The sequence below is a fragment of the Phyllobates terribilis genome, unplaced genomic scaffold, assembly GCF_046119375.1.
Source record: "Phyllobates terribilis strain yellow unplaced genomic scaffold, ASM4611937v1 Scaffold_3__8_contigs__length_932513732, whole genome shotgun sequence".
Taxonomy (NCBI): domain Eukaryota; kingdom Metazoa; phylum Chordata; class Amphibia; order Anura; family Dendrobatidae; genus Phyllobates; species Phyllobates terribilis.
The window spans coordinates 442,609,402-442,628,750 of record NW_027362763.1 but is presented as its reverse complement, the minus strand read 5'-3'; the positions used below and the strand labels follow the sequence as shown (position 1 = coordinate 442,628,750).

The following is a 19,349-nucleotide window of genomic DNA, read 5'->3' as shown; positions in this document are numbered from 1 at the left end:
TATAATTCAGAAGTTAATCATATAGAGAACCAGAATGTCATTAAAGGCAGAGCTTCAGAATTTACATCTAGGAGCCCTAAAGTCTTCAAAGTGGATAATGTCTAAAAGTAAGGTGATGGTGACTGAATGGAAGCATCAAAAAAATAGCCCTGTCCTTTCAAAAATGGAGGAGCAGATTTATACCAATTAAGATCAGTGCAGTGAACGGGGTGTAATACTCAACGCCACCTCGGTCATGGCCGGGTTTTCGTGGGACCTGGGCTAAAGAGTCTCAGTGGGCCCCTTTAATGCATACCATGATTCATGATGCACAGGTACAGCAGAGAAATATAGGTATATGTTACACGCACGCCGCTTAGTACAATGCCAAAGATTTCACTTATTTCTTACATTACATGAGTGATATATATTGTAATTTCTACAATACCTCAGAAACCAGCGAATCCTCGCAGCGCACAATGCGTGCCCTGGGGGAATTCAAAAGTTTTCATTTTAGACCAGACCGTAGAGTCCTCCATACAGTATTGTGGGCACCACATAGTCCTCCTTACAAATATAATGAGCCCCATATAATGCTCCATGCAGAAAAATGGACCCCCATATAATGCTCCATTATAGAATAATGGACCTCCATATAATGCTCCATTATAGAATGGACCCCCATATAATGCTTCATTATAGAATAATGGACCACCATATAATGCTCCATTATAGAATAATGGACCCCCATATAATGCACCCCATATAATGCTCCATACAGAATAATGGACCCCATATAATGCTCCATACAGAATAATGGACCCCATATAATGCTCCATACAGAATAATGGACCCCATATAATGCTCCATACAGAATAATGGATCCCATATAATGCTCCATACAGAATAATGGACCCCATATAATGCTCCATACAGAATAATGGACCCCATATAATGCTCCATACAGAATAATGGACCCCCATATAATGCTCCATTCAGAATAATGGGCCCCATATAATGTTCCATACAGAATAATGGGCCCCATATAATGCTCCATACAGAATAATGGGCCCCATATAATGCTCCATACAGAATAATGGGCCCCATATAATGCTCCATACAGAATAATGGGCCCCATATAATGCTCCATACAGAATAATGGGCCCCATATAATGCTCCATACAGAATAAAGGGCCCCATATAATGCTCCATCCAGAATAATGAACCCCATATAATGCTCCATACAGAATAATGAACCCCCATATAATGCTCCATACAGAAAAAATGAGCTCCACATACTGCTCCATACATAAAAAAAAAAATCAAATACTCACCTCTGACTGCTCAGCAGAGGGCGTGCTGTAGTGATGTCATCGCTCTCTCTGCACTGAGACGTCACACAGTCAGAAAACGTGGAAGACAACGGAGCTGCGGTGGAACAGGGAGAGGTAAGTATTGCAAGTGCCGGGGTCCTGAGCAAGCGGGGGTTGGGGGGTCCCATTCGCGGGCGCTGGCACCGGGCTCCCCTGACTCATGGGCCCGGTAGCGTGCCGATGTCCCCGACGGTGAGTGGGGCCCCCCGCTTGCCCAGGTGGTGACGGCGGCCCTGACCATGGTTATGGGCATGTTGACCATTCGTACAAACCTTCCTAATGATGGTAAGGTTAATATTTACAAGACTCCATGGACTGGCAAACAGATGGCAGTATGATGGATGAGTCTGAGATTGGCAAATTCCAGAAGAATGTTACCTGCCTAACTGCAAACTCTATAAAAGTTTTGTGGAGAGATAGAGATACGAGGTTGTTTTTCATGGGTTGGCATAGGTCCCTTAATTCAAATGAATGGAAAGCTTAATGCTTTAGCAGGTCAAGACATTTTGGACAATTACATGCCCTTTTCTGTTCCAGGATGACTGGGCCCCAGTGCACAAAGCAAGATTGATAAAAACATGGCTGGGTAAGTTTGGTGTGGAAGAATTTGACTGGCCCCACATAGAGCCCTGATCTCAACAGCATCGGACATCTTTAAGTTAACTAAAACAGAGATTACGAAATAAGCCTTATCATCCAACATCAATGTCTGACCTCACAAATGCTCTTCTGGATGAATGGGCAAAAATTTAGATACTTCAAAAATCTTGGAGAAAGCCTTCTCAGAAGAGTGGACGCTGCTTTGGATTTAGAATGGAATGTCATCAAAGCTCCTATGGGTGTAATATGTAAGTATCCCAATATTTACATAAAGTGGATATAAGTTTTCAGTGATTTATATGGAAATTAAAGTTTATTGACCCGAAACCTGAAAACTTCTTTAAACCAGCAAATTAACACCAAAAGCCTCTTTCTCCAGGTTTCTTCAGCCACGTAATCTAGAAAGATATGACTCTGGAAATTGCAGGGCTTTTCATTAGCACAGTGTCTTCATCCATGTCGTTAATGTTTTTTTTATCCAAATGATAAAGCATTTCCACTAGTGAAAAGATAACAAGCTCAATTTATTGAATGAAGACAATGAAACACAAAAATAACCACCAAACATGTTTTGCATCCATTCTTCTATTCATGTTATATTGTTCTGAAGGGACATCAAACTAAATTTATTTCATTTGGAAATATATTTTTTAAAATTTTTTTGCAAAATAAAGCAAGTTACCCATCTCTTAGAGATATTTAATTAAATATAATCCTTGGTAAAGTCAAGCAAACACTTATCCATCTGTAGTAGTAGTAAGTGGTCAGTAAAGGGCCAAGGAAAATTGGGAGATATAGATTAGGCATCATTTTTCACTGACAGAAATATATAAATGGTAGAAGCTCGATATGACAATTTCTGGCCAATTCTACCCTAAATTTAGTACAATTAAGTATTAGTTATTACAAAACATTACAGCCAAGTTCTTCTTCCAAATTTGCCAGTGCCAACAAGTGCTTTTACGGTTCTATATGCTGCATAGCACATATCAGCTCCACACCTTTTCCCAAAGTATAACTCCCAGCAAGCTGGGGTCGTGGCTGTCTATCTTTTGCAAAATATGGCAATGTACTTTTACAATATTTGCGGAGCCACTGGTTGGCAAACATTGTCGTAAAGCATTTGGCCTGGAGTCTAAGGGTGTGTGAACAGTACGTCTCTTTCAGGCAGCTACACTCGGCAATGCGCCTAAAAAAGTGCTAAATAAATGCTCAAAAAATGGAACATATGCATAGCAATGTAAAACTGACTTGTGGTCTTCTGCTTTCTTAAATAAAAAGGGCAGCTTGATAGGAATTCTTTAGGTATATCTCCAATGTCAGGTTAGAACACAGTGTGAATTAAGCTTAACCATCCTCATTTAGGATTAAGAACTGTCTGTTCGTCATGCTTTAACGAAGCAAGTTAAAAATCCCACAACGGCAATAATAGAGAGTGGGAGTCTTGTAGATCTACTCCCTGTTATGTCTGGTAGTCAAGAGGACAGGTAGTAGGAGACAAACTGCTCATAGTCCATACAGTAAAAAGAAAAATACTTATTTTTTACATTTTCCATAGATCATCAAACAATCATCCACCAACAATCATCCCAGGTAAAATTTTCATTTTGGGTTAAATATTCAGTTGAACTTTAAAAATTAAATGTGTAGACCCCCAGAGAGGGTATATATTCTTAAAGGGAACCTGCCGTTCGATTCATGGTGCTCGAAATATGGGAGTAAGAATCAGAGCCTGTTTGTGTGATAGTAGCCAGATATGTCTTTTGCTTAAACGCTGCAGCATTTTAGAGAAAATATAGTTTGAAAAGATGTTGAGGGCTGTCTTCTCCACACCTCCTCCTCTAGACTGACAAGTTTCTCTCTATATACAGATATGGGAGAGACCTGTCAATCAACTGGAGTGGGTCAGGTAGAGACCAGCTGATGACCTGCCTTAGACTAGGTGTTTCCCTATAGTCCTTAGCCAGCTTTTCAAATCTTGTTGGTTTGGGCAGCATGAGTCCAATGACAGGTTTCTCTTAAATAATATTTTGGTCAAGAACAGTAAAATTTTTCCCATCATAGTACTTATTTCTCCATATTCCTTTATTTGCCAAAATCAAAATGGTCTCGAGTGTTCATTGGAGCTTAGCAGAAATAAAGCTTGTAGATATAAAAAGGAATCAATGCCTGGTTACTCTTCTGAAGCTGACGACTTTCTGGGTCGGAGAGCAAGATCTTTGATTGCAGCAGACAACTCTTGAAGTTCTTTTCTAATGGTATCTGAAGTTTTTTCAGATTCGTCTGCTAGATCTCCAGTCGTGTCTACATCATTATCATCCTTCTGCTTGGCCTGACCTATTAACTGCTTAACCACCAGGCTTTGGTAGTTAACCAACAAGTTGTGCTGTTCCTATGTAAAAGAAGAACAAGAAGCAGACAATAGTATTAATAGGACAAAAAAATAATCTTAAATGTAAATTGTATTTGCAGTCATATTCATCAATGTCCACATGCTAATTAATACTTTTCATGTACACTATACAGTGGATATAAAAATTGTACACACCCGTTAAAATTTGAGGTTATTGTCATGTGAAAAAAAAAAAAAAAATAGTACCAAGAAGAATCATTTCAGACCTTTTTCAACCTTGAGGGCTCGCTCTCACTAGCAATTAAATCGGACGAATGCAATCCGATTAAAAAAAAAATAAAAAAATCGGATTGCATTCGGTCCAATGTTAAATCAATGATTCTGTGCTCATGTGTGTTTCTTTTCTCTCCAGCTCCGATCGGATTGAAAAAAAAAAAATGCTGCATGCTGTGATTGCATGTGGAATTCGGATCGCACGCACCCATATAAGTCTATTAGTGCGTATTAAACAACGCAGGGAACTCGGATATCACCCGAGTGCAGTGTGAATACCGCCGATGCCGGCAACAGAAGAGATGGAGAAATTTATTTCTCCGTCTCCTCCGCAGCTGTGCTGCGATTCTTTGATGCGAGAGGATCGGAGATCGGAGCCCAGTGCACTGACACTCGGCTCCCGCCACAGCAGAGCAGGAGCCGAGGGTCATTGGCGCATTGCATCGGATGTGATATGCTAGTGTGTCTCCGGCCTCAATCTCACCCATAATCTGCAGAAGTCCATTGGGAAACAAATACAAATGATTTTGAAGGGGAAAAATAAACTAAAATAATGTGGCGGCTGCATAAGTGTGAACACCCTCTTGTAATTGGGGATGCGATTGTGTTCAGAATTGGCCAATCACATTTAATCTTATGTCAACTAGTAGTAAGTACACAGCTGCCATCATTTACAGTGATTGTGATTTACTGCATGTAAAATTTAGGTGTCCTAGTAGGATTTTCCTGACATTTTCTTAGTTATATTTTACAGCATAAGACATAATCTATAAACAGCTTACAGCACAGCAAAGGTATCTCATTGTTGAAAGTTATCAGGAGAAAAGTGCAAAAATTGTTCCAATGCATTATACCATTAGGTCGAGAAATATTTGGACAGTGACCGATTCTTCGTGATTTGGGCTCTGTGTGGCACTATTTTTTATTTAAAATGAAACAACTGAGATGCAATTGAAGTGGAGACTTCCAGGTTTAATTAATTAATTAAAGTGGTTGAACAAAAATATGCTGTGAAACGTTTATGAATTGCAACCATTTTTCTACAAAGCCTCCTCATTTAAGGGGATCGAAAGTAATTGAACTACTTTTATCATAAACAAAATGTTAATTTTTAACACTTTGTAGAGAATCCTTCACAGGCAATGACGGCCTGCAGTCTGGAAGCCTTGACATCACCAAACGATGGGTTTCCTCCTATGTGATGCTATAACAGGCCTTTATACCAGCTAACTTCAGTTGTTGCTCATTTGTAGGTCTTTCTGTCTTAAGTTTTGTCATAAGCATGTGAAATGGGGTTGAGATCTGGTGATTGACTCGGCCTTTGTAGAATATTCCACTTCTTTGCCTTAAAAAGTGCTGGGTTGCTTTTGAAGTATGCTTTAGATCATTGTACATCTGTAAAATCAAAAGCCAAACCAAAGAAATAAAAGGATCTATAAAAAAATTAGCAAAAAATTAAATTATAAACATAGCAAAAAGGCAATGGTATTTACCAGCCAAGATCATAAAAACTACTGCACAAACAGGTAACACAGGTGCAAAATACTGAAACAACCACTCACAACCTACCAGTTCAAGGAGGGGGTGATTGCCCAGTAACAATTGCACAAAGATGAGGCTTGAAATAAGGCGCCTTTTTGCTATGTTTATAATTTAATTTTTAGGGATTTTTTTTTAAAGTTCCTTTTATTTATTTGGCTATTTTACTTTAGCGTAGTTGACATGGGTTGTGAACTTGTGTATTTTGGCCAAAATATCAACCATTACCTCATTTACAGTATATTTTTTTGCACATTTTGTTTGTGTTTTTTTTTACAGGGTGCAGCCATGCCCATCAATGGAGACCTTGTAAACTAGGGGCCTGTCCCTCTGTGATGAACTTAGAGTGCGGGTAGCCCACCTGATCAAATAGAATAGGCGTTTAATAAGCTGTTAGCTGGGCACTGTGCTATACATGTGTGTGACATGCAACCTATTGCATATAAGCCTCATCTGTGTGCAATACTTTCTGGGAAATCACTCCCTCCATGAACTAGTAGGTTGTGAGTGTTTGTTTCATCAGTATTTTTCACTTGTATTACCTCCACCTTCATTCAGGGGGTCTGCTGCATCCTGTTTTTGCATTAGTTTTTGTGACCTTGTCTGGTAACTACCATTGCATTTTGCTATGTTTATCATTGTCCATCTCTACTGTGAAGCACTGTCCAATCAACTTTGCTGCATTTGGTTGAATCTGAGCAGAAAGTATCACCCTGCACACTTCAGAATTTATCCGGCTGCTTCCGTCTTCAATCACATCATCAATAAACACTAGTGACCAAGTGCCATTAGAAGCCATGCATGCCCATGCCATCACGCTGCCTTCACCATGTTTTACAGAGGATGTGGTGTGCTTTGGATAATGAGACATGCCAAGTCTTCTCCATACTTTCTTCTTCTCATCATTCTGGTAAGGGTTGATGTTAGTTTCATCTGTCCAAAGAATTCTTTTCCAGAACTGGGCTGGCTTCTTTGGATGTTATTTTTGGCAAAGTCTAATCTGGCCTTTCTATTTTAAAGGCTGATTAATGGTTTGTACCTTGTGGTGAACCCCCCTGTATTTGCGCTCATGAAGTCTTCTCTTTATAGTAGACTTAGATACTGAAACACCTACTTGCTGGAGAATAGTCTTCACTTGGGTGGATGGTTTTTCTTCACCAGGGAAAGGAGTCTCTGATCATCCACTACCCTTGTTTTCCGTGAATGTTCAGGCCTTTTTGAGTTCCCAAGCTCACCAGAGTGTTTTTTCTTTGCAGAATGTACTAAACCATTGATTTGGCAACTCCTAAAATTACTACCATCTCTCTTATGGATTTCTTCTTTTTCTGTCAGCCTAATGATAGTCTGTTTCACTTCGAGTGAGAGCTCCTTTGATCGCATGTTGTGGGTTCACAGCAGTAGTTTCCAAATACAAATGCCACACCTGGAATCAGCTCCAGACTAGTGATGAGCGAGTATGTTCTGTTAACCCTTTCGCCGAGTATGCTCGGGCGAGCACCGAGTAGTTACAGCTGCTCGGTGTTATGTTTGAATCACTCCCGTGTGCATGATTTGCGACTGTTTGACAGTTTTAATACATGTGAGGAATGTCTATTTCTTACACATTCCTCACATGTAATAAAGCTGTCAAACAGTTGCAAATCATGCACACGGGAGTGATTCAAACATAACACCGAGCAGCTGTAACTACTCAGTGCTCGCCCGAGCATACTCGGCGAAAGGGTTAACAGAACATACTCGCTCATCACTACTCCAGACCTTTTGTCCTGCTTAATTGATGATGGATTAATGAGAGAAAAATCTATGCAGCCCACTAAAAAGCTTTTGAGATAATTGTCCAATTACTTTTGCTCCCTTGAAAAAGAGACATATTAAAAAGCTGTAATTCCTTAACACTTACCCCAATTATGAATACAATCAAATTAAAGCTGAAAGTTTGCACTTTAAACCCAAATTATTTATATAACTGTATCTTGAATATGTTTTGTAAATAGCCAAAATGCCAAAACTTGTGTCACTGTCCAAATATTTCTGGACCTAACGGTAAATAGCTAGTAAATCAACAAGGCTTTAAACCATGTTCCCAAAATCACAACTTATTAGAATCCACAGGATAGGAGATACATCATTGATCACTGGGGATCCTATTGCTGGGATCCCCAACTACTATGGGAAACAGGGTCCCATGTCTAATTTGAATATTTATGGGACTGACGAAAATAGCTAACCACAGCATTTGGCTTTTTCATCATTCAAATAGTTTAACATATGAAAAGTATATATGGGGAAAAAAAATTCTAAGGTTCTCAATAGTATCAAAAAATTCCCTTCATTAAGGATAAAACACTAATTATATTAGATATGCATTAAAAAAGGAAAACGAACAATATATACACAGAGTAGACCGTGGTGTATTTAAAAAAAAATGATATATACTCCCAGATATAAACAACTTATTGAAGGATATGGGTTTGATGGGAGGAAAAGAATGTGTGTAGCATCTACCTTGGCTACAAACTCTACCAGTCCACTGTTTACCCGGTTTCCTGATGAACCCGTATAGTATGGGGGGAAACACGTTGAGGCCATGCCTTAGGACCACTTCTTAAAGGGAAGTCTATCATCTTCTCTTCATACAGTACATTTTGCAATGTATGCGTTTTATAAAACTAAAGTGAATTTGTGATGTTTTCCCATTCTAAGTAAATGTGTGCATTGAGTATGTCCATTGTCACCGGTTACATCACTAATTATCCATATATACACATATGGACATTGATTTGTATGCTGTGAGTAGGGCTCTTCTTGCTTTATTGCCACTAGGTTTGGTTACGTGACCCATTTTTTTGTGTCACTTTGTCATTCTTTATGCTACAATGGCTGTTGATGGGGGAATTATGTGTAGGGTTTTAGGGACAGCGAGGGAAAGTTTACATTGAGCGGGGTTGCCACAACTTGCGTTGTTTCTAGGCTGCCATTCTCTGCGGCAAGGAGGTACCAGACAATAGGGCTTCTTAATGACAAATTATTTTTCTCCCATCAGACCTATATCCCTCAGTAAGTTGTTTATATCTGGGTGTATATCTATTTTTTTTTTTTAAATACACCAAGGTCTTGTTGTGTATATGTTGTTCATTTTCCTTTTTAATGCATGTCTAATAAAATTAGTGTTTTAGCCTTAATGAAGGGAATTTTTTTAATACTAGTGAGCACCTTCTTCATCATTCCCATAGACTTTAAATACCATGTGGATAGGTGATAAGTTGTGATTGTTAATTATTATACATAAGATTTTTAATTGAAGCTAAAATATTCATCAGCAATTCAGTAAAACACCAATAATGTATTATAGGGCTGAGCATTTTATGGATAGATATGAAATCTAAGATTCAATAGGCTTCTTTTAGCCGCTGTGCCCTGTGTACATTATGTATGCTGGTTGGGCTCATGACGTCTTGTGACGCCGTGTGATGAAGATACTGCGTTTCATGTATGACAATACCTCAGGGATCTTTGTGTTTAGGAATGAAATGATCTGTGGGACACATCTTCCTGGTGCATGAAGCATACAATGTGTAGTCAACTGAAACAACAAGACGGACGTCAGATGTAGTACCAGGGCTGCCTCTTCTGTCAGTTTAAGCTGCTCTATAAGGGCTTGCCTGTGCTGGAACAAAACTTGCCTGAAAACAAAGAAAATAGAAATTATACAGTTGGTAATTTAATATATTGGTGAATTGTTTGAGAATCAGTGTAGATTCATGCAGCCCAAACCACGTACAGCATTAATCAGACGCTTGCTGCGGTATTACATCCTGGTTCAGGCTGCATGACTCTACTGTTAAGTTCTCTATAAAATAAGTGACAAATAGTGTTGTGCATTTTAAATTTTGCACTTGCTGAGTGATTACATCTGACTTAATATGCTCCTATCGCATAATGTTCTGTTAACTTACAAGGTTCGATTTTATGAATTTTCAATATGACCGGATTTATGGAAACACATTAACTATACCATCATGATGTTATGGCTTTCAGAATCCTAGCTGGAAAACTTTGAGTCAATAGGTTTTTCAAAGAGTTCCCAATAAAAGTTGGAATTTTTTAAAATTAATTATCTGTTAGCGGTTTATGACTGCTTATTTTTGGCTCCCATACACATTAGATGGTTGTCGGTAGGACAATGCTCTGGCTGATTGTTCTCAGCTGACTCTCCCACACACAGGAGCACTCGCTCCCCTCCATGTACATTAGAGTCCCGGCTGAACCCATCGATATCAGTGTGTCTGGCCAACATTTGTCTAATATATATGGGGGATTTAAGATTAATATGAACAGTAGACCTGGGACTGGACAGTGATGATCAAGCTTCGTCAGCATAAGCTAAATATCAGAATTGGAAAAGAACACCTAATATACAGGCTACAGTACATTTTGGAAATCTTCATGCCCAATAAAAAAAAGGGATGTACCTCTCTTTCTTCTTATCTCCTTTTTTAACTAAAATGCCACATGCATCGGCTGCTGCGTCCAGACAAGAAAGAAATTCTTCTATACTCTGAAGTGTTAAAATACGAACAAATTAGGCCGCTATAATGCAAAAGTATGAGATGTTATTTTGACAACTAGGAAAGCATCTGTCAAACTCACGAGAAAAGAAAAAACGCCATTGTTTTTACAAAATGAAAGCGCATAAATCATAGTGGGGCATAATCAGTATGGTGACCGGTACTCTATTATAAGAGAGACGCAGACCACACTAGAAGGTTAGAACAGTATAGCTTTGTGATGAAGGACCAACAACTGCCCTGGCAGCGCCACATCAGATGACACCTCCATCTGTGTAATGCAGAACAGGACCGGTTCTCCAGAGCGAGAGACTGAGCCACTGAGCTCCACTCCGGCCAAGAGAGGAGGATCCTGGGCAGAGGACTCCCCGATCCTCTCTACTAAGGTATAGGAGAACTGGCCTTCTAAACTGAACAAGCCCTTTAAACATATATATATATTTTTACATAAACTAAACACTGGCAGTCAATGTGACAAATTATGTCACATAGAGAAGATTGTCAGATTTACCTTGCCGGCCAATGAACCGTTCAGCTTGGTCAATGGGCCTTTTGCTTCATCCTGGAATTTATTTAACATCTTTTTCCTAACCTGAGGAGACAAAAAAAATAATAAATAATCTAAACATGGAATAACTTATCTGCAGAGTTTTACATGTGGATTTGATTATCAAAAGTCTTCAGCCTCATTTTTAGATTCAGTTACTGTGCCCAACCTTTATACCAGTCTTTTGGATCTACATTTACATGGAAGATAACTAGGAGGCAATATGCTCCTATCTGCCCCCAAACCACCCGGCGTTCTGTTAGGAAAAACATTTTATAAAATTCTCCCTCGCCCAAAAATACTAATTAAGCAAGGGATGTCATTTCCAAGGACTGAGAAGTGGCTGTATACAATGCCTATAATGAAAGGAGGTTAGTGCGGTTTATTGCTGGAATGGGGTAAGTTTTATGTATACAAGATGTCGAAGAAGTGACTATTACGACTGTGTGTGATTTCAATGCGATACACTGTTTGCGGGTAATGCCCTTGTAATAGAGTCGGTGAGGTTACTCCCCCGAAGAAGTATTTGATGCTCTAATTTATATTGTATGTACGTATATATCCCTCTCTATCTCCTGGATTGATCTTTTACTCTCAATTCATGGGTAAAATTTGTAAAAACCATGTTTAGTGAGGGCACATTTTACTCATGAATTAAGAGTTTTGAGAATGAATTGATCATCCCAGGAGAAAGAACATTTCTCTGATAAGATATATTACAAGGTTTCTTATTTTCACGTGTACTATTGATTTATAAATAAATAATATGAAAAACATTAGATTAATGGAGTTGAATTCCACACCATCGTGTGCACAACCTCGCTTGTCCCGCTCCGATTTATTTTCCTATACTCCTTTGACTTGCTTTTATCAGTTGGTAACAAAATAATTATTTTTTACTCACCGTACTCTTCATTGGGGGCCACAGTAACCGTGGGATAGTCTGCTGCCACCTGGAGGCTGACATTATTAATGCAATTAATTAAAAAAATTGGCTCCTATACCTATACCTTGCCTGCTAGCAGCAGGCTCCTCAGCTTAGTCAAAAAGCAGTGAGAGAAAAGGCAAAGGAATTAAAGCACGAAAAGAAAAATAATGCACATCCGACCAGGTAACTAAGGGTGGGAGCTGTGTCTCCCAATGAAGACTACGAGAAAGGGATTTCATGGCGAGTCAAAAATCCTTATTTCTCATTCGTCATATTGGAGAACACAGCAACTGTGGGATGCCCTAAAGCTGTCCAAGGGGTGGGAAAAACGTAAACATTATACCGTTACCAGAGGACATTTTCCAGTTTCTCAAGCAATTGTGGCCTGCAGTATCTTCCTCCCCAGATTTGCATCTGCCAAAGCAAAAGGTGTGCACCCTGTAAAACTTGGAAGAGGAATACACTGAGGAACAACTGGCTGCTGTACAGAGCTGCAAGGTCGATATCTGGTGAAGAACTGCCCGGAAAGCTCTTGCTGTCCACGCAGAGGGAGCTCTAACCATGAAAGGGGGAGCACTGCCACCTGCCCTATAGGGCTCGCTAATGTCTATCCTTGTATGGAGCGAGGCCATGCCCACTAGACGGCTTCTGCCCGGGACTACGCATATAGCATACATCACCACCGTTCCAGGCTCAGAAACCAGCGAATCCTCGCAGCACACAGTGCGTCCACTGAGGGGATTCATAAGTCTGCAGTGACAGAGTGACTGCAGACTTATCATTTTAGACTGGACAACCCCTTGAAGGGATGCACTAAGTTGAGAGTTCTCTATCCTCCAGGACAGTAGACAGAGCAGTATCTCGGTTGCAGGGTTCTCTGCTAGGCTCGCTCGACTGTACTGGCCTCGGTTGGTAGGTCTAACTTAATCAGTAAGATGGTCAGCATACCAAGAAAAGGGAGGAAACCATTAGCTGCTTTACAACTGCAAACCAAGGACAAGGATCCCCTAGCAAACTCGGCCCCCGCTGAGCAAGGCTACTGCCTATATAGGAATAGAATGCGCAAATAACAATATGGTGCAGGCGGTGCCAGAAATGTAAATTGCTATGGACTGAACCTCTGAAAAACCTGGTGTGTACCAAACGGTAAGCAGGGTAGTCTGGCGAACCCGATCCAGGGCTGTTTGACAGCCTCCGCCCTAGGCAGTGCTATCCCGCTGGTGGATGTGACACTGGGCTGTGGCCATAGTACTAAGGGTGGTAACAACCGCCACCAGGGTGTAGGATACAGAAGAAGAGCTAAAGGCAGGACCCATGCAGGGGAAAAGGCACCTCCTCATACCCAGACCACGGGGGGTTTCCGAAGCAGCAATAGGCAGAGGAGGAAGGAGGCACCAGCAGTGCGATATGCTAAGGCATGGTCAGAGGGAAACTCAGCCTTGCACGAGATGCAAGCATACTAGGGCAGGCTGGATAGCCAAGAGTGCGCTGTCTTCTTTGCACTCCGACCTTATTAAGACACAGAGACTACCAAGAAAACCAACTGGTGATAGAAGGGAACAGCTGGGACTTTGCAAGCATTAAGTCCTCCAACGACAAACAGCCTACTCAGTCTGAGGGTCACTAAGGTTTGAGAACACGGTGAGGGTCAGACAGGATTGTGACCGAGGGCTTTGAAGCCGGCCATTGCAGGTGCTAATAACAAGCCGAAGAGAGATGAACAACCATCCAGGGTGAATATCCAGGGAAAATGGCGCGGCTTCCATCACAGGAAGGGTAGGGCCCCGCTGGAATGCGAGTCATTCGCCTGCTCTGATTGGACAGAGAGCGGGCGCATGATGAAACCATTATTTGGCCAGCTGGAGAGACCCACCAGCTGCACTGAATGGACGGGGATGTGTGCACAGTGACCGTATTGATTGGCCGGCAGATGAACACTCACTGGCATCACTGATTAACCAGCAGGCGGGGTCCGCTGTATACATTTATTGGCTAGATGTGTGAGAACACTAAACAAAGTGATTGGAAATATTAATATTGAGTGCGAATAGAGCAGGGCTACACCCAAGCCTGATATCGCCCCTACTGCACGTGATTTTAGCATACACCAGCTACAAGATTGAACACACACATCACCACTACACAGGAGCTCTCTCTACCCCAACAGCCACATGCACCCTTAACGGTAAGGAAAGGAGCCCCTCCCCCACTCATACACCTGAAGATCTGAGGGAGAGGAGGAGGCGACGGACACCGAAAAAAACACTGGGAGGTGCACAGGGCAAAAATGGGGGCAACAGAGTACTTGCTAGGATTCAAGACGCCGCAAAAGGAGACGCTATCACGCCGAACAACGCCCACTGGGAAGCCAGCGCAATGCATGGTTGCAGCAAGGGACCTACTTAACTAATCTGTCTTGAAGAAGCTTGATCCTGTGGCTAGAAGTTGGGCATTCTAGACTCCATCTTCTGCTCCATGCAAACATGTGCGCTATGGAGGGCGGGCAGGAGACCACGAGGCTAAAAGACCAGCGTCCTGGTACTTTTTTGCCGACTGCGTCAAGGTACATGGTCTAACCGTAGAGGTGTGAGAGGATACTAACTGAGCAATACAGCCTGTACTCTCTCCGCCGCTAAGTGGGTGCACAATTACACCCAGTTACCCTAAAAGCAATCCATCTGAAAAAGAAAAAAAGAGAAATGGTTAACACCTAACCTGGCCTCTAAAGGCATAAAATAGGTCCGAGACTCAGACCTCAGTAACCTCCGACTGACACTATGAAAAACTGCCAGGGAGGAGCCAATTTTCCATTAGTTGCATTAATAGTGTCAGCCTCTAACTGGCAGCAGACTATCCCATGATTTCTGTGTCCCCCAATAAGACACACGAGAAATGAGGCTTTTGGTTTCCTTTCTGTCTACCATCCTGTGCCCTCCTGCCTGATGACGTGTACAATATGGATTGTGGTTGGTCACTGTACGTCCTGGATTTCTTCACTAGGTTTGTGTTTGTTTTTTTAGCAACCACATAAAAAAATAAATATTTGATGTATTTGGTAGAAATAAGAACATATCTAGTAAACCTAAGGCACTGTACCTCACTGGTAATTGTTAAATAGTCTTCCACAGCCATCATTAGATCGCCAGCCAGGAAATTGAAGATGAGATTGGTAATATCTGTACACGCGGTCTTCAGCAAATGCTTGGCGAGATTGTTTTGGGTTTCATCTGAAAATCACAGAAATCTATTTTATATATGGCACAAAATATAAAGGCAGATTTCTGCTGCACAGGGTTAATGCCCCTGCAGATGGCAGATAGTGGCAGCCTAAATCGTTTTCTGCATGCTGTGTCTCATACAGATAACACATGACCACCATGCTGTTGAAGTGATGCATACATGTCACCCACATTCACTACTCCCTTTTCTGATTTCAGTCATCAGAGAATATTTAAAAAGGATTTTATTTAAAACAAAAAAAATTGACAATTCAGAAGATACAGTAGCGACGCTTGCATATTAAATGCCACACTTTACAGCACACATGTCAAACTCTGGCCCGTGGCCCAAATCTGGCCTGCAGGATGATTATATTTGGCCTGCGGTGCCAGCACCCCCCCATTATGCTATATGGAGGACTATGTGGGGCCCATAATACTGCATAAAGGACTATGTGGGGCCCAGTATACTATATGGAGGACTAGGAGGGGTCCATTATTTTGTATGGAGGACTATGTGGGGCCCATAATACTGCATAAAGGACTATGTGGGGCCCAGTATACTATATGGAGGACTATGTGGGGCCATTATACTGTATGGAGGACGATGTGGGGCCCATTATACTGTGTGGAGGACTAGGAGGGGTCCATTATTTTGTATGGAGGACTATGTGGGGCCCAGTATACTATATGGAGGACTATGTGGGGCCCATTATACTGTATGGAGGACGATGTGGGGCCCATAATATTGTATGGAGGACTATGTGGGGCCCATTATACTGTATGGAGGACGATGTGGGGCCCAGTATACTGTATGGAGGACTATGTGGGGCCCATTATACTGTGTGGAGGACTGTGTGGCCATTATACTGTATAGAGGACTATCTGGGGCCATTATACTATATGGAGGACTATGTGGGGCCCAATATACTATATGGAGGACTATGTGGGGCCCATTATACTGTGTGGAGGGCTGTGTGGAGATCACAGTTGGGGCATCATACTGTGTTGAGGTCACCATACTTTGCTGGGAGGGTACAGTAGGGTCATCATACCGTGCGTGTGGAGGGTACTGTGGAGGAGTTCACTGTGTGGGTATCATACGGTGTTTGGGGGGCACTTTTGTTGGCATCATACTTTATTATCTATACTATTTATTAATTCAAGGTTTTTCATCCTTTGAGATTACATATTTAAATTAGGCCATTGGGCTAAATGCTTTTTACTGCTCTTACATATTATATTATTTCAGTATGCCCCATTTGTGATTGTGTTTATTGTATTCTAAGATCTATTACTACACCCATGGGAGTGGTGAATATTCATGGACTTTAATAGCAGGCACGCTGAGCTGCGCTGCAGCTTCAATGTGCGCGCTATTAGGGAGAATGAATGGTCACTGCTCCCCACGTACAAAGTCCTGGCGTGGGGAGCAGTGACTATTCCGGCACAGAGCCGGAGGAGAGAGGAGGTGAGTATAATTGTTTATTTTTTTTCTGTGCAGCGAGACGGGGATAAGGGGGTGCCATACATACCAGGATGAGGGGGGCAATCCATGCAAAGATGAAGGGTGCCATACATACCAGGAAGAGGGATGAGGGGGGCCATACATACAGGGATGAAGGGTGCCATACATACCAGGAGCCGCGCTGCAGGCACAGAGTGCCATCTATTAAGGAAAATAAATATTCACTGCTCCCTACGCCCATGGGCGTGGGGAGCAGTGAATATTTAATTTCTTTAGTAGCGGGCATAGTGTAGGCTGCAGCAGGCGGCTGCTGCCTCCTGTGTCCCGCTACTCCACTGCTATCATTTCTCCCAACACCCACAGCCACAGTATTTATGTATATCGGACTATAAGACGCACCTCCCACTTTCCTCCAAAATTTTGGAGGAAAAAGTGAGCCTTATAGTCCGAAAAATACGGTAATTAAAATGTACTTTGTTTGTGAGACAACCCCTTTAAGTTTGTTTCTATATGAAAAGGTTCATTGTTATACAAAATTCCTCAATTTTAGAAATTTTTTCAGATATCAAGGTTGGCCTGCGACTTTGTCCAAGCTTTTAATTTAGTAGCAATCCTAAAAGTAAATATCGACCCTTTAACTGGCCATGGTTTGACTTCTTATTCTAAGGGTCGTTAAAAGGTCGATATTGACTTAGAGGATAGCTACATCAATTCTATTTGCATATTTAATTCAATATTAAAGAAGTTGTCCACTACTTGGACAACTCCTTGTCACACCCCACACTTGGCCCTGATAAAATAAAAAAGCTTATACTCACCTCTCGTGCTGGCGCCGTTCCTGCGGTGTCAACACTCGCTCTCCCTGGGGCACCCGTGCAGTTGTTGCGACACATGACTTTGGTGCCCAATCAGCGCTGGCGTCACTGTCCTCGTCTCCTGTCGAATCGACCATGAAAAGGAAGTCCGAGATCAGCTGCAGCCCGGACTTCCCGTTCATGTTCGTTTTTCCGAAGGTGGGGACAGTGACGCCAGCGCTGATTGGACGCCTGGTTCACGTGTCACAACAACAGCAAGGGAGTCCCGGGTGAGTGAGAGCCAACACCTCAGGAATGGCGTCGGCATGGTAGGGGAGTATAGGTTTTTTTATTTTACCGGGGGCCAAACATTTTGATCAAGAAGGGGTTGTTCTAGTAGTGGACAATCCCTTTAAAGGACGCCACATGGACCACAAGTGGATGGCAATGAGTAATATGAGTGATTTTTCACAGACCTATAGACGTGTATAGGCAATTTTGATTAGTGACTTGGATCAAAATGGGACATTGTCTCAGATTTTTTTTTTGCAGACCATTCAGTCTATAAAAAAAAATATGGATATTTGACCAGCTATATAGACTATAGTGAGTCTGTGTTCTTTCCATGAAAAACACGGATAGATCAAGTACATGATTCACGGACGTTTGAATAAGGCCTAAAAAAAAAAAGAGCAAAATGAATTGACAGACCTGTAAAAAGTTTTAGCCCCTTTTCAAACAAACGTATGTTGTTATAAAGAGCGGACACTTCTTCTTGGAAGTCTTTCATGGTTTGTTTTCGGCTGGCTCCTGAAGAGGATGATGTTGAGGACATGAACACAGAACGCACCACCTCCTGGTAATTTTTAGTAAGGGGTCTGCAAAATATTAGGTTACAAATCCAAGCTTAGGAGACATATTTTAAGCTATACAGCACATTTTCTCTCTATTTTGTGGCTACAAATGATTGCTGCAGCCTAATACTACACCTCAATATTTGCAAATACAAGTCCTAGAGGGCATTAGTATAACCATATTGCGTTAACATTGTACAGATTATTTAACCCTTTAACTTTGCCATGGTTTTGTTTTTGTTTCACATTTTATTGTGTCCATGGTGCGGTAAAATTGACCTGGTAACTGGTACAGGTACAATTATGGTGATGCAAATTTATATATATTTTTTTTTCCATTTCACTGCTTTCAAAATATTCAGAACAATTTTGATTTGTGCCACCATTTTCGGAGAGCTCTAATTTTTGTTGGCAGCCCTGGAGTCTATACGAGGATTTTATTGCTTTTTATTACATTTTTTGGAAAGGAAGGGAGTGAAGCGTGGTGCCCAAAAAAAACAGCAAATCTAGTGCTCCTATATTTTCTCTTGATGATGTTTATGGTATTGGCCAATTCATTTTATTTTGATGGATGGAACTTATATATATATATATATATATATATATATATATATATATATATATATTACACACACACACACACACACACACACACACACACACACATATCCCTGTATGTATGGCCCCCTTCATCCCTGTATGTATGGCCCCCATCATCCCTCTTCCTGGTATGTATGGCACCCCTCATCCTGGTATGTATGGCACCCCCTGATCCCTGTCGCGCTGCACAGAAAGAAAATAAACAATTATACTCACCTCCTCTCTCCTCCAGCGCGGTGTCCCGCTCTGTGCCGG

At 41.4% G+C, this 19,349-nt stretch overlaps 1 protein-coding gene across 1 annotated transcript in view; it reads right to left on the bottom strand.

Annotated features, from left to right (window-relative positions):
• Positions 1–3,468: 3,468 nt before the first annotated feature.
• UFL1 (UFM1 specific ligase 1) overlaps positions 3,469–19,349 on the bottom strand; it is a 51,328-nt gene continuing 35,447 nt past the window's right edge. The window contains exons 14-19 of the mRNA XM_073675731.1: positions 18,352–18,518; positions 15,257–15,387; positions 11,197–11,277; positions 10,590–10,675; positions 9,620–9,800; positions 3,469–4,344 (exon numbers count right to left, since the gene is read on the bottom strand). Of these exons, the coding sequence (XP_073531832.1) occupies positions 4,126–4,344; positions 9,620–9,800; positions 10,590–10,675; positions 11,197–11,277; positions 15,257–15,387; positions 18,352–18,518 (865 nt within the window). The 3' untranslated portion in view covers positions 3,469–4,125. The remainder of the gene's footprint in view (positions 4,345–9,619; positions 9,801–10,589; positions 10,676–11,196; positions 11,278–15,256; positions 15,388–18,351; positions 18,519–19,349) is intronic.